General features: G+C 44.4%; 6 protein-coding genes across 9 annotated transcripts; 5 read left to right on the top strand and 1 right to left on the bottom strand.

Annotated features, from left to right (window-relative positions):
- Positions 1-541: 541 nt before the first annotated feature.
- Positions 542-4,480, bottom strand: LOC1278281 (CCR4-NOT transcription complex subunit 7). 4 transcript variants are annotated; one of them, XM_061653930.1, is made up of 5 exons: positions 4,103-4,480; positions 3,653-4,010; positions 2,693-3,499; positions 1,191-1,446; positions 542-966 (listed from the first exon to the last, which is right to left on the bottom strand). In XM_061653930.1, the coding sequence occupies exons 3-5, from the start codon at positions 3,494-3,496 to the stop codon at positions 950-952; spliced, it is 1,077 nt and encodes a 358-aa protein (XP_061509914.1). In that variant the 5' UTR covers positions 3,497-3,499; positions 3,653-4,010; positions 4,103-4,480; the 3' UTR covers positions 542-949. The 4 variants fall into 4 exon arrangements, with proteins under 4 accessions (XP_061509914.1, XP_061509913.1, XP_061509915.1 ...); XM_061653929.1 differs by having other exon boundaries at positions 542-985; positions 4,103-4,476; XM_061653931.1 differs by having other exon boundaries at positions 542-1,050; positions 4,103-4,471.
- A 1,240-nt stretch (positions 4,481-5,720) lies between these two features.
- On the top strand, positions 5,721-7,401 carry LOC1278282 (uncharacterized). Its single transcript, XM_317897.5, has 3 exons — positions 5,721-6,056; positions 6,732-6,905; positions 7,006-7,401. The coding sequence occupies exons 1-3, from the start codon at positions 5,972-5,974 to the stop codon at positions 7,245-7,247; spliced, it is 501 nt and encodes a 166-aa protein (XP_317897.4). The 5' UTR covers positions 5,721-5,971; the 3' UTR covers positions 7,248-7,401.
- Positions 7,402-8,099: 698 nt separating this feature from the next.
- Positions 8,100-9,679, top strand: LOC4577542 (zinc finger protein 90). The gene is made up of 4 exons (XM_317900.5): positions 8,100-8,349; positions 8,413-9,090; positions 9,167-9,318; positions 9,395-9,679. The coding sequence occupies exons 1-4, from the start codon at positions 8,215-8,217 to the stop codon at positions 9,606-9,608; spliced, it is 1,179 nt and encodes a 392-aa protein (XP_317900.4). The 5' UTR covers positions 8,100-8,214; the 3' UTR covers positions 9,609-9,679.
- Positions 9,680-9,716: 37 nt separating this feature from the next.
- LOC133392760 (zinc finger protein 723-like) lies at positions 9,717-13,287 on the top strand. Its single transcript, XM_061653921.1, has 6 exons — positions 9,717-9,968; positions 10,052-10,681; positions 10,754-11,086; positions 11,163-11,314; positions 11,391-11,964; positions 12,048-13,287. The coding sequence occupies exons 1-5, from the start codon at positions 9,837-9,839 to the stop codon at positions 11,602-11,604; spliced, it is 1,461 nt and encodes a 486-aa protein (XP_061509905.1). The 5' UTR covers positions 9,717-9,836; the 3' UTR covers positions 11,605-11,964; positions 12,048-13,287.
- A 2,291-nt stretch (positions 13,288-15,578) lies between these two features.
- LOC133392762 (zinc finger protein 32-like) lies at positions 15,579-17,529 on the top strand. The gene is made up of 4 exons (XM_061653923.1): positions 15,579-16,178; positions 16,238-16,906; positions 16,996-17,147; positions 17,229-17,529. The coding sequence occupies exons 1-4, from the start codon at positions 16,041-16,043 to the stop codon at positions 17,473-17,475; spliced, it is 1,206 nt and encodes a 401-aa protein (XP_061509907.1). The 5' UTR covers positions 15,579-16,040; the 3' UTR covers positions 17,476-17,529.
- Positions 17,530-17,551: 22 nt separating this feature from the next.
- Positions 17,552-19,256, top strand: LOC133392761 (zinc finger protein 791-like). Its single transcript, XM_061653922.1, has 4 exons — positions 17,552-17,737; positions 17,800-18,549; positions 18,612-18,763; positions 18,921-19,256. The coding sequence occupies exons 1-4, from the start codon at positions 17,600-17,602 to the stop codon at positions 19,180-19,182; spliced, it is 1,302 nt and encodes a 433-aa protein (XP_061509906.1). The 5' UTR covers positions 17,552-17,599; the 3' UTR covers positions 19,183-19,256.
- The last annotated feature ends 329 nt before the right edge of the window (positions 19,257-19,585 follow it).

Below are 19,585 nucleotides of genomic sequence, written 5' to 3'. Positions count from 1 at the left end.
GGCCGGAGTAGTTAGGAGTCTGAATCATTCCGATTCGTCTGGAGTTTTCGGAGTCGTGCCAAATCGTTCGGAGTCGTCCGGAGTCGTCCGGAGTCGTTCGGAGTCATCCGGAATCGTTCGGAGTCATCCGGAATCGGTTGGAGGCAGAGTCGGCCAGAGTCAGCCTTCGAAACAAAGGCCTGTATAAGAAGTGCTCGCGCAAAGTGAAAGACAAAACACACAACGAAATTAAATGCCTGATCACAAGCACATTGCACTCGTGTTGACTCTGGACGACTCCGAATGACTCCGAACGACTCCGAACGACTCCGGACGATTTCGGACGACTCCGGACAATTCCAGACGACTCAGACTCCTAACGACTCCGGCTGACTCCGAACGACTCCAGACGCCTCCAGACGACTCCAGACTCCGACTCTGAACGACTCCTAAAGACTTCTAACGACTTCTAACGACTCCGGACGATTCCTAACGACTCCGGATAACGCTGGGCGGACCTACCTTCCGGAGTCGAAATTGTAAAATGACTTCGAAACGGTTGTTGACAACTGTGTGTGTGGTTTTTTTTATTATTATTACACCTGCTGAATTTTTCCCATTTTCTACACTTAATCACTTTGCAAAGGGTCAAGGTCGTAAACTTTGTATGTCTTATCGTAATCGGTTCGTCTGCAGCAACAATCACTCCCAAGCGGTGTATGTGTGTGTGGACAGGGAAGGATTTTTTAACAATTCGCTGGAAGCCAATCCAACCCGGAAACGCTCGTTCCTGCGCACGACCACGACGCAACAAGGGATGGCTGATGACCGGCACACGTTGTTCGAATCCAGCGCTGATCGAATCCGCGAAAAACATAAAGACTGCTCCTCAATCACGGGTGTGCCGTGCTGTGGGTTATGGGATTGTGCGCCTCCTAGACACGGTTCCATTCCCCTCTCCTGGCTGGCTCTACCGCTCCGGTTTACCTGCAAGAAATAGTACGATCTAAATCGCATGTTCACAAACCAACGAGAAGAAGTGTCTGTTTTAACGCAAACCAATGGCTCAAACTAGCTCAAATACGGTCAAACAGGGGAGGAGATAGAAAGTTCGAAAGAGAGAGAGAGAAAGAGAGGGATAGAGTAAGAGTGATCTGGAGTATCGAGTGCGGGAAGGAGGGAAGGAAGGAATAAATAGCTTAATTGCGTACTATTGCTGTTGTTGTTTGCGCTGTTGCCTCCGGTCGTGTTGCTGTTGCCGCTGTTGCCGCCCGTGCCGGAGGAAGCACCACCGCCGGTGCCGCCCGATCCACCCGTACCGCTGTTGCCGCCGCTGCCGGCACCACCACCGCCGCCGCTTCCACCTCCGCCCGGTGCCGAATTGTTGCCGTTCGCGACGAAGGATGTGCCGAGCCCGTACAGATGCCCACAGTACTTGGCATTGTCAATATTGTCCTCAAAGAACATCTACGCGTCCGGTGTGTGGTTTTCGCGCCAAACCATCGGTCCGACGGGGAAAGAGAAAAAGAAAGAAAAAAAAAGAGACAAAGAGTGAATACAAAGTGCTACTACCATGAGGTGTGAGGTTTTCTGCCCGCCTGCCCCTTGGATGCCCCACCGATTAATCCCTACTACTTGCTGGTTGTGGATGAGAGCCGCAGGGCAGGAAAATAACACGCGAATTGCATTGCTTGCGGCTGTGCTGGCAGCCGGTTCAAATATAAATTCTATTCCAAAGTTCGATAAATTCAACAACATTCCATTTCCTACACGTTTCATCCACACGATCCTGTGTCTCCTTCTCTCTATTTCTTCTTGCGGCTAGGAGTAAGGAACTCAAAATTTAAACCCAAAACACCACAACGCATCAATACGGAGAACCTGTCTCAGTTATCATATTGCCGACTGACCCTTGCCTACATCACGCGGCGAGCAAGGGACGGAGCGGCATCGAGAGCGAGCTAAGGAACTGTGTGGCGCTGTGAATTACAGGGTTTTCCAGGGGTTCCAGCTGTGGGACACTTTATTGACTCTTTCTTTGTGAAATGAACTTTATGTATTGGGAATTGGACTCTATAGCACTCTTGTTGGACAAATCCAATAGGAACAAATCCAAGGAGCCTATTCGAAAAGGGTTCCACAGAGTCCAATTCCCATCATATGAAGTTAACTTCCCATAAGAAAGAGTTAAGCAAGTGTCCCACAACTACGAGAACCCCTGGATAACCCTGTATAGTCTACTCTTCACATAGGAGCTTCACCGAGCTCAACCAAATGCCACACTGCAACCAACTGTACACTATTGCACTGTCTAAATTGGCCTACACGCGCCACAGTTCGTCCCCGGCCCGTACACAGCCACATGTCGCGCAAAACCGCTGTAATATACCGTGATCGGTTGTAGCGTATGCGAAGGCAAGCTATCCGCTTGGCTGGGAATGTGTGTCCCGCTTTGTTCGTCCTCCCATCTCCTATCTGCCCTCATCACCCACCACCACCACCACCACTTCTAGTCTTCCGGCTTGCGGTGGCACTTCAGCCGCGTATCGATGTGATGCAGCGACTGGCGCAGGCAACGCTCGTACCGATCGGCACAGGTGCATTCAAAGCTACCGATGCCGCTACTGTTGCGGCTACGGTTCGGGCTGTCACCGTGCTTCGCGTCACCGGCGCTGTGGTCGGTGACGATTGCAAAGCAACCGCTGCTATGTACCTCTCGCATCTTGAAGAACGCCATCCCGGTGAGCAGCGAGTCCGAGCCGGCCTGGTGCTGGGGGCCGACCCGCCGCAGCTCCAGCTGGTCGGCCACCTCCTGCAGGCCGCCCTTGAGATTTTTGCACGACTTCATCAGATACTTCACGTCGTAGATGGTCGGGAAGTAGATCCGCAGCAGCTCGAAAAAGTCGCCCTCCTCCGCCGGCAGGTTCTGGTCGGTGAGCAGCTTCAGCAGGTAGGCAAAGTCGTAGCCGGAGTGGAAGCTGAGCCACTTGATGTTGTCCATCAGCACGATACCGGACGTCATCAGCAGCTCGGCAAAGTCCTGCGGGTCGATGCCGTCCTCCTCGTGCTTCTTGAACTGGATGCCCGAGTTGAGCAGCAGGTCGATCGAGTCCTGCGCGTACATGTCCTCGCTCAGGTTGAACTTGAAGTTAAACTGCCAGGTGGAGAAGCCGGCCGGCGTGCGCCCGTCGTCGTCCATGAACGTCAGCCCGAGCTGGATGATGCGCAGCAGGTCCACGTTGCACCGCAGGCTCTGGTACTGGTAGTCGGCCGACGACCGGAACTCACCGACGGGCCGGGCGACCACACCCGGGAACTCCGTGTCCATCGCGACGTAATGGTACTTCTGCACGATCAGCCGTATGGTGCGGAACTCCTCGTCCAGGTTGTGGCGCCACACGTCCCGTATGCCGCACTCCTCGTTCGTCTGCGGATTCATATTGCCGCCACCGCCGCCGCCACCTCCACCACCACCGCCGCCGTGACCTCCTCCGCCGCCACTAACCGCCGATGGCATTGCCTAGCGCGCGCCCGGACCGAAAAATGGAGTAGAGCAAAAATGGGGATGAAAACTCATCAGTACTTGCACCACAGCCGAAAGACTACGAGTACACTTGATAGAGTGAGAACACAATCACCGCACAGGTGACTAGATCTCAAGCTTGCCCCTTACCTATATGCGTGCCTCAGCTTGAAGCAGCTGTTGCGTCCCTCAATCCTTTAAAATGCCTTGCTTTGGGTGCGTGTGCGTTTTGGTACGGGTTTCACGAAAAAAAAAAACCTCTGTGCTAACCACCGTGCCGGACCGTTCTCCGGAAATGCTTACGGGCAGGATAATTTCGTTCGGTTCGTCGTTTTTTTTTTTACAACCCGGTTCGTTGTGCAATTAATTTGGTGGCCCTGTCTCCCGGAGGAAATTCAATGGCAACCGCCTGCAATTGTGACCTTTTTGGCTTTTCCACGTTCAATGTCACACTCAGTCGGATCGGGCTGGATACATCGAGGGTCATAGATTTGTTTCGTTTCGAATGCTACAAGCAAAGGCAAAAACCAACAAACAACAAATAATGCCAAAATATATGAACACACGGAACATGGCAACAGCGGAACCACTTTTACTTACATGTTCCTAATAAATGATTACAGTACATTGCTTCCTAGTGCCGACCATCAATCGCCATTCTTAGCCCAACGCTTAATGGTGCCAGGTTCTTTTTTATTGCTTTTTTTTGTTTTCCACTTTCCCACTTCAGCTTTGCGCGGTGTACATCGTTCCTCTCTTCCAAACGGGGCGTTACGATACAGGCTCTGATTCCGTGCCTTTACTGATTCCTTTTTGTCGAGCCGCACGATACGCAACGCAGACGGATGGATTGATGAAGAATCTATCCAGAAACCTTGCAAAAAACACCACGCAAATTCCCTCCCAACTGCTTGCGGGTCGTCGAAACGCGATAGTTTTAGCTGCACTGCAACAATGGGGTAGAAAAAAAAACGCCGTCAATTGACAGCGCGCTGACATTTCGCCCGGTGGCGTATGGTACGGGGGTAGGACAGTTCGATGGGAGCGATGTCGGTTTTCATCGACAAAATTTAAAAATCGTGCAACATCCATGGGTTTGTGGAAAACTGGGTTTTTCCTTCTAGAACACATTTGTGAAAACGTATACTTTTACACGATAAATAAATATATTATTTTTGTTTAGTTTTATGCCACCAAGCTGCGTTGTGCACTAAACTAAAAGTATTTGAATTGAATTTCTGATGTTTTAATATCACAATCAAACTTAACTCAAATTGTACACTTCTCTATAACCTAACACAGTCAATTTGAAAAAATCATGAAACTATTTTAAGGACATTACAAAAGAATGCAGCAATTATCCGCAGTACGCGATACTCGATATACGCGATTCCTCTAAATTTGACAGCTTCATGTGTTTTTTTGCAAATATTTTAATTATTTGAAATGTTGTATGCTCTTTTTGAATTTTCTTAATGTTCTTAATGCGTTTTGAATAAAATTTGTAAAACTCTGTGGCGATATATTTCACTACCGAACCGGTAGTGTAAACTATTTTTCCAAAGGAATCCGCTATACGCGATAACTCGAGATACGCTATTGTGCTCGGTCCCGTACGATAGCGTATATCGGATAATGACTGTATTTGATTTTTATTTATATTTATTTTTTTATTTATATTTTTAATAATTATTTATTGCACTCAGTTTTGTTTGATGACTATAACTTCACATAACAACACTTAGGCCAGTGTCATTGCTTTTTCGCATGCGATTATATCGGAAGATCTGTCAAAATGTAGTACGGGAATCTCATACAAAAATTTTACAGGCTTTCCGATAAAATCGCATGCGAAAAAGCAATGTCACGGGTCTAATACATAATTGCTCCTTAAATATTTGCATATAAGAAGCATTTTTTGATTTGCTATAATTATTGCTTTATTTCGTCCTGAAGACGCAACTTAAATTTCGTTCCAATACTATTGACTCCAAGAAAAGAATCTTTCAACTCAAGCAATACTTTAAAAAAGGTACATAATATGTGGAACTATCCCGTTTAATACGGTACATCGGTTTACCTATAACAAACTAAATTTCATTAAGTTTTTTACGTTAGCTCTATTCACTACTTCAGCCATTGCGTACATCGATTTTCGATGTCGATTTGGGACGAGAGCAATGCACCTCGTCTAACTGCTGCTGCAGCTGTTTGACATTTTAATGTTTACATTGGTTTTGCAATAAATTTCACCAGACTACTCCGGAAGGCTTGCGCATGCTCAGAGAGGTCAAAGTGTCTTAGTGCAGTGAATAAACAATAATAAAACGTTTCGCGCTTGCTTACAAAGCTCCGGAAGCTTATCAAACTCCCGCGCTCACTTTAGCCATCTGATTTCCAACATTGCAAACGTGTCATCAATACGCAAAACATAGTTCAATCAATTAGGACGGTGACACGTATTGAGTGATGTTTCATCGGAATGGATCGTTTCACGCTTGGTTTGCATCGATTACATTACTTTTGCTATCAACGGAGATTGCGATTACAAACGGTGAGTTAATTCAACGAATTAAGAAGGTTCCTTTGCGGGTCTGCAAATCTTCCAATCAGCTAAGTTTCTATTCCATTAAACAAAACAGACAAGCTTTCTCGCTCTGGCACATAAACAATCCTATCTGGCAGAGTGAGAACGCCTGTGTGTTTCGCTGGACTAGGATATCATTCAGCCAAAAACAGTGGATCCTCTTCCTACGAGTTTTCGTGTTTCAATTTGAGTGTTTCACTCATTATACGAAAAACTTTACTTTCCGAGGAAGGTTATATACTAAACAACTTTAATCAAAAACGTAACAAGCTCTTTGATAAAATAATGTTATATTTTATATATATTTTACATACTTTTTGTATCACCTTTAAAATTGAAGAAAATTGTGAAAAAGCATAAATCTTAAAAAAGGTATCCAAATGTTGCATATCCTATAAATTATTACGTCGTATCTATGAAAACAATGATTTCATAGTAACGAGAATTTGTTTGTGACACCTATCGCCAATATCCGATGGTGAATGTAACACTTACGGCAAGCCCACTTCCTTGAACAATGCCTGAGTGTGAGAAACGATCATACGATATAGATTTTAGAGCCAACAAAAAAAAAATCAAGAATCGTACACATCTTGAAAGCATAAAGTAATATTGTAATTTTTGCTTTACTACTTTCCCTAGCCCTGCTGAAACGATGTTACCAATGTCGATCCCGGAGCGAGCTTGGCAGCTGTAAAGATCCATTCCTGTTCAATGCTACACAGAGCGAAAACGAACGTGGCGTATCGGCGGTGCCGTGTGCGTCTGGCTGGTGCGGCAAAGTAATCGAAGGGATGGGCTCCTTCCGCGAAGATGGTATGTTTAAAACGAAATTAATCATAATATTGATCAATAATTAAGAAGCCTGATCTGATCCGATCCGATAACACCTATCTTGCTTTACTCTTTCTAACAGATTATGATATGGCTACCCAGCGAATGTGCGTCCAGCGTGGCCCTTCGGACTCTGAGGATCGTTGTGCTTACACCGTCTATAACTACAAAAAGGTGTACATGTGCTTTTGCCAAGGCGATCTCTGCAACGCAGCCAACCGACTCAACGTCAGCCATCGTTGGGTGAGCCTTTCCAGTGGCACCGTGATATTTTCGCTTGTATTTTGGAAGTTGTACTTATCTCAAATTTCACAAATGGTATAATCAATAGTGATCGTGATATTCATCCATTTATGTGCTAGGTTCTTGAAATGTATTATTACTCATGACATTCCATCTTTTTTTTTTTTTAAAATAAGCGACCGATCTGTTGTTGACATCAATACTCAAAATAAATCTATTTTACTTTTTATTTCAATGATTCGTATCACGCTTTACATTGCTTTCCGAGCCCCTGATTAAGACCTGCTAGAAATACAAAAACATAAAATAGAGTGTCCTTGATTAGGATAGATTGGTAACGCTCAAAAGTAATGAATAGCGATTACTGCAGTGCTGGCCGCTTAGTATGACTCATCAAGTGTCGTAATACCAGGTTAATCACCAGTTTTTTTTTTTGTGAATACACTCTACATGATGACTCTCTTCTCTTCTCTGGCACAACAATAGATGTCGGTCAAGGCCTGCCTGTATCACTAGTGGACTTGGCTTTCAATGACTTATTGATTTGTCCATAGCAGGAGAATCAGTCCTACGCATGATGACTACCGGTTTAATAAGCTAATTGAAAACATCTGTATTTAAATAATGTTAGTTAATTAGGTTTTTTTTTCTAAATTTCATTGAAACTGTTGTTGTTCTTTAGATATTCTATTAGTAGCTATTTAACTTTAACATAACGTAATTGAGTCGATTAAAATGTCTTGGAACTACATCCTCAACAATCTACGCGTCAATAAGTCTACTTAAAGTCACATAAAGCCTATACAATATTTTATTTAGGGGCCAAATCAACTGTTCTGTAAACTATAATGAAAATTGCCTACATTTTCGGAACATATGTACCGCGTAAATCGTTAGCGCACTGTTCATTTCATCGACTTTTATCGACTCTCGTCGTCGATCGGAATGTAAACAACGGGGCTCGTCTAACTACTTCGGCAGCTCATTGACGTTGTGATTGTTTACCCTACTTTTGCTAACGCCTCTGCCAGTGAATTATGAACTTAGTATGAATGATTTACGCAAATTCTCGACCGTTTGTCGGTTTTGTTTGCGTAAAGAACACGAACAATTCGTTACCATCAGCGAGATTCTTTCCTCTTCACTTACCGCCGAGCTCATTGGACTGTTTACTGGGATAGAGGTAAGTTTGATCCGGTTTCTTTTGTTCTAGTGATTAACAAAACATATCTTGTTCGTTTTGCAGCTTGAAACGGCGGAAACAGTACCGTATGTAGTGTGTGGAAACTGCAAAGATATCCTGAATCAATCGGTCCAATTCCGCAACATCTGCGTTAGTAACGATGTATTGTTTAGAGAATTGTTTTCGCAGTGCACTATTCCCTCGAGCAACAGTAATGATGAAACCGAAGCACGGTCGAAGCAAAAGGATACCGGCTTGATTGAGATTGAAATTATGTACTTAAAGGAAGCATCTAAGGAGCGCAATGGTTTGAGCCAAGATCTAACCGAAGTGTTTTTAAATGATTCGGAAGGACGCGAGGATCAATTCGACGAAGCTGTTATTAGCGACGAGGCTAACGAAAAGAGAAACAAAAATGAAAGACTGTCTGCAAGCCCTACCACATGCACAACAGCCACAGCAGTTGTGTCAAGCAAAATTCAAAACGAAGGAACTGGCTCGACCAAATTCAAAAAACAGCTATGCGTCACTTGTGGCAAACTGGTGCGCAATCTGTCGCACCACGTTCGTATTCATACGAACGAGCCGACACTGTACGCTTGTCCACATTGTTCCACAAAAATGAGAAATCAGTCGAATCTCGCACGCCATATACAAGCGGTACACTTGAAGAAAATTGTAAAATCCTGCGAACCGTGCGGGAGGGGTTTTGCTCACATCAACTCGTACAATGCGCACATGGTAAGAAGCACACGCTGTCTGAACTATTACCTCTATCAACACGTTTGAACATATTCTTGCCTTTCCAATTCGCTAGCGATCACGCCACGGCATGGGTGAACCGTACAAGTGTGAAATATGCTCGAAAACGTTCAGGCAACCTAGCGGCTATAAAAAGCACCTATCCTCCACCCACACTAGCGAACGGAACTTTCCATGCGCGATCTGTGGTAAACCGTTCAAGGATAAGTAAGTCCTGCTGCTGCCCCGTTTTTCTAGTGCAATATATTTACCAACTAAACGAAACTTCTGTTGCATTTCGCAGGCAAGCATTGAAGCTACACGAAAGTGTACATTCCACCGACCGGCCGTACAGTTGCGCGATGTGCCCGAAGCAATTCAAAAGTTTAAGTGCCAGAAGGACACACGAGCTGACCCATGTCGGGGTCGTGTTTCCGTGCTCGTTATGTGATAAATCCTATCAGTACAAATCTCTGCTTAATGCACATGTAAAGAAACATCATTCCGAAGCCTCTTGAGAGCAGAAACAACGTAGAACTTTTGTGAAAGGTTTTGAAATAAACGAAAGAACATTTGAATTCTTTACTAACCACCCTGTAAATAATTAACTGTCACAGCAAGCTTTGAGTGACGTTTCTTCACAGCTGTTGGTGATTGTTTACAAACAATTTACCTAGATGTGGGAGATATTTTAGTGAACTGTGGAGCTGTGCTGTCCTTGCTGTATTATTCCCTTTTACTGCATCATGGTGAAAATAGAGCTTTGTATTTCCAACATCTGTCGGCTTTGTTTGGGCGAAGACGATACAATTCCCGCATCGGACGTTATGAATTCTTCCCTTACTACGGAACTCATAGAAAAGTTCACCGGCATTCAGGTATGAACGACCTCTTCTACCTCTCATTGTGACCTACATATGATGTTTCGAGTAATTGTTTTACCTTTCCGATGGTTCTACAGATTGACCCTGCAGGAAAACTGGCATACGCTATTTGTTTGCGATGTAAAGCTAACCTACAGCGTTCGGTTGAATACCGCGACGCCTGCCTCAACAATGACATACTGTTTAGGCAATTGTTTTTCTCAAAATCCAATTATAGCAACGATTACACCGATGAGACCAAATGTAGCGCCGAAACATTAGCGTGGGATTCAGAAGCGATTGAATTTATTAATCCAGCTACAGAAACCACACCACTTGCTGTAGAGGACGGTGATCGATCCTGCTTCGAACAGTCGATCCCGGAATTTGAACCAGAACAAGACGAATGTTCCAATCCAGAATCCGTTGCCGTTTGCGAACTGGAAAACACCAATGAGCCGAAAGAATCTCCCCAAAAACCGGGCCATAAGCGGGCAAAACAGAAACAGCTGTGTGTGTTATGCGGCAAAACAGTCACCTACTTAGCACGACATCTCAATAGCCACACCAAGAACAGTACCTACAGTTGTCCCCATTGCTCCCAGACGCTTACGGACCATTCCAACCTAATGCGTCATATACGAGCGGTGCATCAGAAAAAAGTAATCATGTTCTGCACACCGTGTGACCGGGGTTTTACGAGTAAAAATTCGTATGATGCTCATATGGTAGGTCGGGGACGTAGAGTTGTTGCTTTGTAATCGTCATTTTTTTTAATTGAATTTTGAACTGTTCTTTAGCGTGCGCAGCATAGCGTAGGAGAGCCTTTGGAATATGAAGCAAAGGAAAAGAGGAATGTGTCAAGCAAAATTCAAAACGAAGGAACTGGTTCGACCAAATTCAAAAAACAGCTATGCGTCACTTGTGGCAAACTGGTGTGCAATCCGTCGCACCACGTTCGTATTCATACGAACGAGCCAACACTGTACGCTTGTCCGCATTGTCCCACAAAAATGAGAAATCAGTCGAATCTCGCACGCCATATACAAGCGGTACACTTGAAGAAAATTGTAAAATCCTGCGAACCGTGCGGGAGGGGTTTTGCTCACATCAACTCGTACAATGCGCACATGGTAAGAAGCACACGCTGTCTGAACTATTACCTCTATCAACACGTTTGAACATATTCTTGCCTTTCCAATTCGCTAGCGATCACGCCACGGCATGGGTGAACCGTACAAGTGTGAAATATGCTCGAAAACGTTCAGGCAACCTAGCGGCTATAAAAAGCACCTATCCTCCACCCACACTAGCGAACGGAACTTTCCATGCGCGATCTGTGGTAAACCGTTCAAGGATAAGTAAGTCCTGCTGCTGCACCGTTTTTCTAGTACAATATATTTACCAACTAAACGAAACTTCTGTTCCATTTCACAGGCAAGCGTTGAAGCTACACAAAAGTGTACATTCCACCGATCGGCCGTACAGTTGCGCGATGTGCCCGAAGCAATTCAAAAGTTTAAATGCCAGAAGGACACACGAGCTGACCCATGTCGGGGTCGTGTTTCCGTGCCTGTTGTGTGATAAATCCTATCAGTACAAATCTCTGCTTAATGCACATGTAAAGAAACATCATTCCGAAGCCTCTTGAGAGCAGAAACAACGTAGAACTTTTGTGAAAGGTTTTGAAATAAACGAAAGAACATTTGAATTCTTTACTAACCACCCTGTAAATAATTAACTGTCACAGCAAGCTTTGAGTGACGTTTCTTCACAGCTGTTGGTGATTGTTTACAAACAATTTACCTAGATGTGGGAGATATTTTAGTGAACTGTGGAGCTGTGCTGTCCTTGCTGTATTATTCCCTTTTACTGCATCATGGTGAAAATAGAGCTTTGTATTTCCAACATCTGTCGGCTTTGTTTGGGCGAAGACGATACAATTCCCGCATCGGACGTTATGAATTCTTCCCTTACTACGGAACTCATAGAAAAGTTCACCGGCATTCAGGTATGAACGACCTCTTCTACCTCTCATTGTGACCTACATATGATGTTTCGAGTAATTGTTTTACCTTTCCGATGGTTCTACAGATTGACCCTGCAGGAAAACTGGCATACGCTATTTGTTTGCGATGTAAAGATAACCTACAGCGTTCGGTTGAATACCGTGACGCCTGCCTCAACAATGACATACTGTTTAGGCAATTGTTTTTCTCAAAATCCAATTATAGCAACGATCACACCGATGAGACCAAATGCAGCGCCGAAACAATAGCGTGGGATTCTGATGCGATTGAATTTATTAATCCAGCTACAGAAACCACACCACTTGCTGCAGAGGACGGTGATCGATCATCCTTCGAACAGTCGATCCCGGAATTTGAACCAGAACAAGACGAATGTTCCAATCCAGAATCTGTTGCCGTTTGCGAACTGGAAAACACCAATGAGCCGAAAGAATCTCCCCAAAAACCGGGCCGTAAGCGGACAAAACAGAAACAGCTGTGTGTGTTATGCGGCAAAACAGTCACCTACTTAGCACGACATCTCAATAGCCACACCAAGAACAGTACCTACAGTTGTCCCCATTGCTCCCAGACGCTTACGGACCATTCCAACCTAATGCGTCATATACGAGCGGTGCATCAGAAAAAAGTAATCATGTTCTGCACACCGTGTGACAGGGGATTTACGAGTAAAAATTCGTATGATGCTCATATGGTAGGTCGGGGACGTAGAGTTGTTGCTTTGTAATCGTCATTTTTTTAAATTGAATTTTGAACTGTTCTTTAGCGTGCGCAGCATAGCGTAGGAGAGCCTTTGGAGTGTGAAATTTGCTCGAAAACGTTCAAACAACTGAGCGGCTACAGGAAGCACATTACTCTATTTCACAAAAACGAACGGAACTTTGGCTGTACGGTTTGTGGAAAGCTGTTTAAAAGCAGGTCGGTAGGCACCTACGTTTGCTTTCCTTCAATCCCGCTAATCCATTTTCTTTTACAAACAGACAAGCACTTCAGCACCATGGCACGGTACACTCGTCGAGCCGGCCCTACGCGTGCGGAATCTGTTCGAAACGATTTAAAAGTCAATTTGCCCGATCTACCCACGAACTAGCACACAGTGGGAACATTTTCCCGTGCTCGGTTTGCGATAAATCGTATCGCTACAAGTCACTGCTTAGCCAGCACGTCAAAAAAGTACATCCTGAGAATTGTTAAATCATTTTCATTATTGTTTGTCTTTTACATTCAACATAAATCGAACTGTAATTGCGCATTGCAGAGGATTTTCTTTGAAATTTAAAAAATAAATAATGGAATTAAAACCATGCTGATCTGCTATGGCGCCTCTTTCCCGCCAAAACCACCGACCGTTGTACCGTATTAGAAAATGCAAAAAATAAACTGGCAGCATGGCACGCTGCGCCTTAAGAACCACCCTGTAGTCGTGTTTGACATATCTCAGCTGGGGCATTGTTGTTAAACAAATTCATTTCCGTTCGAGATGGTGCACACTCTACGCAAAATAACTAACATTTGTCGGCTTTGTTTGTGCGAAGAGCTAGACATCCTAGTTCCTGCCAAGAATGTATTTGATTCTTTGCTTAACTCGGAGGACGTGGAACGTTTTACCAGTATACAGGTTTGTTTTGCACGTTGGTTTGTCTACGATGCGCAATTATACCTTCCTTTTTGGATGCTTTAGATCCCAACCGAGGACAACGTACCTTACGTGATCTGCACCGATTGTAGAAATGGTTTAAGAAAATCAGCCGCCTTTCGGAAGTCTTGCGTACGCAATGATCGACTCTATAACCAATTGTTCTCGGAATTGATCGTCGAGATTCGGTACGAAACAGAACAACAAGCCACCAAAACTGTTCACCATGATTTGGAAAGCCTTTCTGGCACCCCCATTTCCAGTCAGCTGAGTGAGCCAAAGTCGGCTGCTGCGAAAGCCGTTCGGTCAACCAAAAGCAAGCGAAGTAAACCCACGAAAGCAACAACAACACCTCTAACAACGCAACAAGATGATGTTTCAGGGACACAACAAGTACAAGAAAGTACTTTGCATCTTGATTGGCCGTATTTCACGAAACGTCTGTGTAACATATGTGGTCAGATGGTTACCAACTTGAAGCGTCACATGTTGAGTCACACCAAAAAAGCAATGTACGCTTGTCCACACTGTACCACGACACTGACTGATGGCTCCAATCTCGTGCGCCACATTAAGTCGGTTCATAAGAAAATGACTGTTAAAACGTGTGAAATATGCAAGAAAGGATTTACGTATCAGGTCACCTACAACCAGCATATGGTAAGCCCTCTACTAACATATTAAAATGGGGAAATATGTTCAGCGTATATGATGACAAAACTCTATTCATAGCTCTCCACGCACGGTATCGGAGAAAAGTTTGAATGCAAAATGTGCCTTAAACATTTCAACGGGAAGAGTACATTAAGAGATCATATCAACCGGATACACAGCTCACTAAGAAGATACGAATGCACGTTTTGCAGCAAGCAATTTAAAACGAGGTTGGTTTGAAAGGTGGAAGAAAGCAATAGCAAAAGCAATCATATCATTCGTTTCTCTTTCAGTCGAGATCTAAGACACCACGGTCGAGTGCATTCCGAAAACCGGCCGTATGCCTGCAGCCTCTGTCCGAAGCGGTTTAAGAGCAGCTTCGCACGCAATACGCATCAACACACCCACTCAGGGGTTAGATTTTCCTGCCAGCATTGTGATAAGTCATATCCATATAAATGCCAGCTTAGCATACATATGCGAAAGCTTCACCCGGAGTCGGTTGCCGAAAACACGGACGGATCCGTTGGACTTAAAATTCAAAAATAAAGTGGTAGCACGGTACTAGTGATGGGTAATCCGGAGCGGAGTCATGGATCAACTTCGATTCCGGATCATGACCGGATTCGACTCCGAATCAGTCCGGATCAGTTCGGATCAGTCTGGATCAATCCGGACTTTTCCGGATCAGTCCGGATCAGTCTGGATCAGTCCGGATGAGTCAGACTGAATCCGGTAGAGTCCGGGAAAGTAGTTCAGGTTGACGTTGCAATTGCTAATTCCCAAATACTGTCCATTATCATTCAGAAAACTACTGATGAGTTCGTTCGCTTTCAAGTAAGATATCAAATACGATACGATAAGGCTGGAAATAATTGAAACAAAATTTTCGCGGTACCGTGAAAATCGCGTGTGACTTGTACTTTAAATTTTGTTGTAAAATCTGACAAATAGCCGAGATAATCGCGGTTCGTGTATGGACTCATCTGAGGTTTGGTGACATTTGAATGTGCCAAGATGGATTTTTTTTTAATCAATTTGTGAAGCAAATACAAAACTCGTTTCTCGACATGAGTTTTCAAACAAATTTCAGCGAAAATCTCAAGCAATACCGAAGTTGGGTATCTCTGCGCAACAGCAGGGCTTCAAACTGGAGGCGCGAAAGATTTGGCAGCCCAACTGTTCTTCAACTGTTACAAAGGCAAGGCGCGAATTGCGTCGTACCGCAACGATCTCGGTTCGTGTATTTTCAGCCTAACCTAATGTTTTTTTCTTTTCTATTTTAAATATTTCGTTCTTGCAATTATATTAGCTTTTTCGTTAGATTAAAAAACCTTATTTCCTTGTAGTTACCGTATACCTCCCATTACATTCAGTCAAAAGTGAAATAACCTTACTGTTTTTATACCGCCAACCTAAACTACTCGCTCGGACGCGACCTGACTCGTTCGGACGCTGCCAGGATCATCCGATCTGACCCGAACTGAACAGAACTGATCCAAACTGAACCGGACTGATAAGGATTCGAAGTCGACGAGTCCGGAGTTTTTTTTTTCGTGCACGACCCCCCTCCACCCCGCTAATACAGTCCGAGGAAACTCCGAATGCGATTCCAATGGGTGCCGTAGTCGGATCAATCCGACTCCGGAAATAATTGTTATTTACCCATCACTACACGATACGCTGCTAATCAAGAACCACCCTGTAGTCGTGTTTGACACATCTCAGTTGAGGCATTGTTGTTAAACAAATTCATTTCCGTTCGAGATGGTGCACACACTACGCAAAATAACTAACATTTGTCGGCTTTGTTTGTGCGAAGAGCTGGACATCCTAGTTCCTGCCGAGGATGTATTCGATTCCTCGCTTACCACGGAGGATGTGGAACGCTTCACCGGTGTACAGGTTTGTTCTGCACGTTGGACGCTACGAACCTCAGTTACAACATTGTTTGGATGTTTTAGATCCCGGCCGATGACAAAGTACCTTACGTGATCTGCACCGACTGTAGAAGTAGTTTAAGAAAATCAGCTGCCTTTCGGAAGTCTTGCGTACGCAATGATCGACTCTATTGCCAATTGTTCTCGGAATTGATCGTCGAGATTCGGAACGAAACGAATCGAAAGCAACCTGCAACGATTGTTCATCACACACCCGATGATGATATCGATGTTACGGTTTTCACCCACCCCGTTCATCCAAAGCAACTGTCTGCTTCTGAGAACAAGCAGCTAGTTAGCGCTGATGAAAGAGATGAAAGAGAAAGCATTGAAACGGAAGCTACCCCTTTAAAATCAACACTCTCGTCTCCTCGCCCGGAACCGATGGCAATTGACGAAACAAGCAACCTGCAGGACCCACCAATACGCACTAGGAAACGACGCAAAAAGTATGCGAATCGTCATGTGGAATACCTGTGTGACATATGTGGCCAAACGACTACCAATTACAAACGACACCAGCTGACGCACACGAAAGAAGTACGAATCCCTTGCCCGCATTGTCCGATACAGATGACGGACAGCTCGAATCTTGCGCGCCACATCGAAGCCGTGCACATGCAGCTGATCATTAAAACGTGCGAATTGTGTGGTAAAGGATTCAAGCATCATAACAGCTACAATGCTCATATGGTAAGCCTGGTTCTGGGCTTTGAAAAAAAAACATGTGCCACATCAATACCTTTTCATTTTTCTATTTTTTATTCATCTTTCGTTTTCAGCGTGGCGTGCATAATGTTGGGGAAAAATATAAATGCAAGATATGCTACAAAGAGTTCAACAGTACACGTAGCATACAGGAACATACCAGGCGTCGGCATAGTATCGAAACTAAATTTGAATGCAAGGATTGCAGTAAGCGGTTTAAGTGTGGGTATGTACAAGGGAAGGGGAAAGAATGGGGAATGTTAAAATACTGTCTTTCTTTTAATAATTATCTTTTTTATTATCACAGAAGGTCGCTGTATATACACAAACGAGTACATTCCGACAACCGGCCGTATGCTTGCAGCCACTGTCCGAAACGGTTCAAGAGCAGCTTCGGCCGCAATACGCATCAACTCACCCACACGGGCATTATATTTTCCTGCCAGCATTGTGATAAGTCCTATCGGTACAAGGCTCAACTTAACATGCATATGCGAAAACTTCACCCGGAGTTGTTTGCCGAAAACACGGACGGATCTGGCGGACCGGATTAGAAAATGCAAACAATTAAAAATAAACTGGCAGCATGGCACGCTGCGCCTAAAGAACCACCCTGTAGTCGTGTTTGACATATCTCAGCTGGGGCATTGTTGTTAAACAAATTCATTTCCGTTCGAGATGGTGCACACTTTACGTGAAATAACTAACATTTGTCGGCTTTGTTTGTGCGAAGAGCTGGACATCCTAGTTCCTGCCAAGAATGTATTTGATTCTTTGCTTACCTCGGAGGATGTGGAACATTTTACCAGCATACAGGTTTGTTTTGCACGTTGGTTTGTCTACAATCCTCAGTTACACCTTCCTTTTGGATGCTTTAGATCCCAACCGATGACAACGTACCATACGTGATCTGCACCGATTGTAGAAATGGTTTAAGAAAATCAGTTGCCTTTCGGAAGTCTTGCGTGCGCAACGATCGAATCTATCAGCAAATGTTCTCACAATTCATAGCCGAGACTAGGCACGAAACGGATCGAAAGCTACCGCCTGCCACTGTTCACCTCAAATCGGAAGATGATTTCGACGAATGCGAGCATGAATTTCTCGATGAAATTGAAAATGTAAACTGCGATGATACTGGTTTAATTCTTGCTAGCACTGAGCAGTACGTTTCTTGTGATGAAGAGCTGATTGAGTTGGACAATCGTCACGATGTTAGTGATACCGTTCTAGTGACACCGGCAGCCGTAAACGTTCGTGCCGGTAGGGGCAAAAGGCTCATATGCCCGAAAGCAAACAAAGCGAGCGAAAGGTCCAAGACGCTACGGCTAACGAAGCAGGCTGCCACTCCCAAAGCATATTCACAAGAACAGCCGTTCGTTCTGGATTGGCCATATTTAACGAAACAGCTTTGCGACCTCTGTGGCCAGATGGTTACCAACTTGAAGCGCCACTTGCTGAGCCACACCAAAGAAGCGATGTACGCCTGTCCACACTGCTCCATGAAAATGACCGATGGCTCCAATCTCGTGCGGCACATCAATGCGGTGCACATGAAAACGATCGTCAAGACGTGCGATGCATGCGGCCAAGGGTTTACGCATTACAACACCTACAACTCGCACATGGTAAGCACGCGCTCCGATGCCTGCAGCTGATACGAATTTAGCCAGCCATTTTATATTTTTAGCGCACCAAACACGGTATCGGGGAGAAATTTAAGTGCAAACTTTGCCCGAAAATATTCAACCACAAGGGCAGCTTGAGGGAGCACATCAGCCGAATGCACACCTATGAAAGTAAATACGAGTGCAAGCTGTGCAGCAAACGGTTTAAGACCAGGTATGATTTTATTTAAATGATATCAGTTCAGGCGCTCTTACTCTTATTACTATCGCTCAAAGAATTGCCCAACTGTTCCGAAACTAATAATTGAAATCGAATATTTTCTATTGTGTTTTAAATTCCACTACTCTACTCTCTTACTTCTCCAATACAGACGGGCGTTGAACATACACGGCAGGGTACATTCGGACAATCAGCCGTACGCATGCAGCTACTGCCCGAAGCGGTTCAAGAGTGGGTACGCTCGTAATACGCATCAGCTCACGCACACCGGTATCACGTTCTCCTGCGAGCTTTGCCGAAAGTCCTATCGGTACAAATCCTTGCTCAATATACACATGCGAAAACACCACCCGGAGGCAGTGATCAAATCGGAAAATGCAGACGAAGGTGGTGCAGATGAAGGAATTGTATAGATAGACAAATCAACAATGCGGTGTATTAAAATCGTTTAACAGTAAAAAGTATGTTAAAACTAACAGACAACAAATGACAGTTTTCCAATTAGTTACCCAAGTGCCACAAATCCATTAAACGACCACTAAACGAGTTCTAAACGGCTCAACTTAGACAGAATCTAAAAAGACTTCGTTTAACAGATTATGAACGACTGATTCATTCTAAAAGCAGCAAAACATGCTAGTGACGCGCCATCTGTTGGCGGGATAGCCACACAACGGAGCTTTCTCATTCCCTCTGTGTGTTGTATGATTTCGCATTGAAGTTATGTATCGCTAGAACTAGAACGGCGATACGTTTGATATATTACTAAACTCTAATAGGCTCATTAGACGATGGAAAGTACTGTCATCCTCGATT

This window comes from Anopheles gambiae, chromosome 3 (genome assembly GCF_943734735.2).
Source record: "Anopheles gambiae chromosome 3, idAnoGambNW_F1_1, whole genome shotgun sequence".
Lineage (NCBI taxonomy): Eukaryota > Metazoa > Arthropoda > Insecta > Diptera > Culicidae > Anopheles > Anopheles gambiae.
Note: the sequence above shows the minus strand (reverse complement) of the source record. Positions and strands in the feature narration are given on the sequence as shown.

Coding starts and splice junctions, on each gene's coding strand:
- LOC1278282 (XM_317897.5), top strand. CDS start 5,972: ATGTTTCATCGGAATGGATCGTTTCACGCTTGGTTTGCATCGATTACA. Junction 6,057..6,731: donor GGAGATTGCGATTACAAACG/GTGAGTTAATTC, acceptor TACTTTCCCTAG/CCCTGCTGAAACGATGTTAC. Junction 6,906..7,005: donor GGGCTCCTTCCGCGAAGATG/GTATGTTTAAAA, acceptor TCTTTCTAACAG/ATTATGATATGGCTACCCAG.
- LOC4577542 (XM_317900.5), top strand. CDS start 8,215: ATGAATGATTTACGCAAATTCTCGACCGTTTGTCGGTTTTGTTTGCGT. Junction 9,091..9,166: donor ACTCGTACAATGCGCACATG/GTAAGAAGCACA, acceptor CCAATTCGCTAG/CGATCACGCCACGGCATGGG. Junction 9,319..9,394: donor GGTAAACCGTTCAAGGATAA/GTAAGTCCTGCT, acceptor TGCATTTCGCAG/GCAAGCATTGAAGCTACACG.
- LOC133392762 (XM_061653923.1), top strand. CDS start 16,041: ATGGTGCACACACTACGCAAAATAACTAACATTTGTCGGCTTTGTTTG. Junction 16,907..16,995: donor ACAGCTACAATGCTCATATG/GTAAGCCTGGTT, acceptor TTTCGTTTTCAG/CGTGGCGTGCATAATGTTGG. Junction 17,148..17,228: donor AGTAAGCGGTTTAAGTGTGG/GTATGTACAAGG, acceptor TTATTATCACAG/AAGGTCGCTGTATATACACA.
- LOC1278281 (XM_061653928.1), bottom strand. CDS start 3,496: ATGCCATCGGCGGTTAGTGGCGGCGGAGGAGGTCACGGCGGCGGTGGT. Junction 1,447..2,692: donor CGTTCTTCAAGATGCGAGAG/GTACATAGCAGC, acceptor CCGGACGCGTAG/ATGTTCTTTGAGGACAATAT.
- LOC133392761 (XM_061653922.1), top strand. CDS start 17,600: ATGGTGCACACTTTACGTGAAATAACTAACATTTGTCGGCTTTGTTTG. Junction 17,738..17,799: donor AACATTTTACCAGCATACAG/GTTTGTTTTGCA, acceptor TGGATGCTTTAG/ATCCCAACCGATGACAACGT. Junction 18,764..18,920: donor AGCAAACGGTTTAAGACCAG/GTATGATTTTAT, acceptor TCTCCAATACAG/ACGGGCGTTGAACATACACG.
- LOC133392760 (XM_061653921.1), top strand. CDS start 9,837: ATGGTGAAAATAGAGCTTTGTATTTCCAACATCTGTCGGCTTTGTTTG. Junction 11,087..11,162: donor ACTCGTACAATGCGCACATG/GTAAGAAGCACA, acceptor CCAATTCGCTAG/CGATCACGCCACGGCATGGG. Junction 11,315..11,390: donor GGTAAACCGTTCAAGGATAA/GTAAGTCCTGCT, acceptor TCCATTTCACAG/GCAAGCGTTGAAGCTACACA.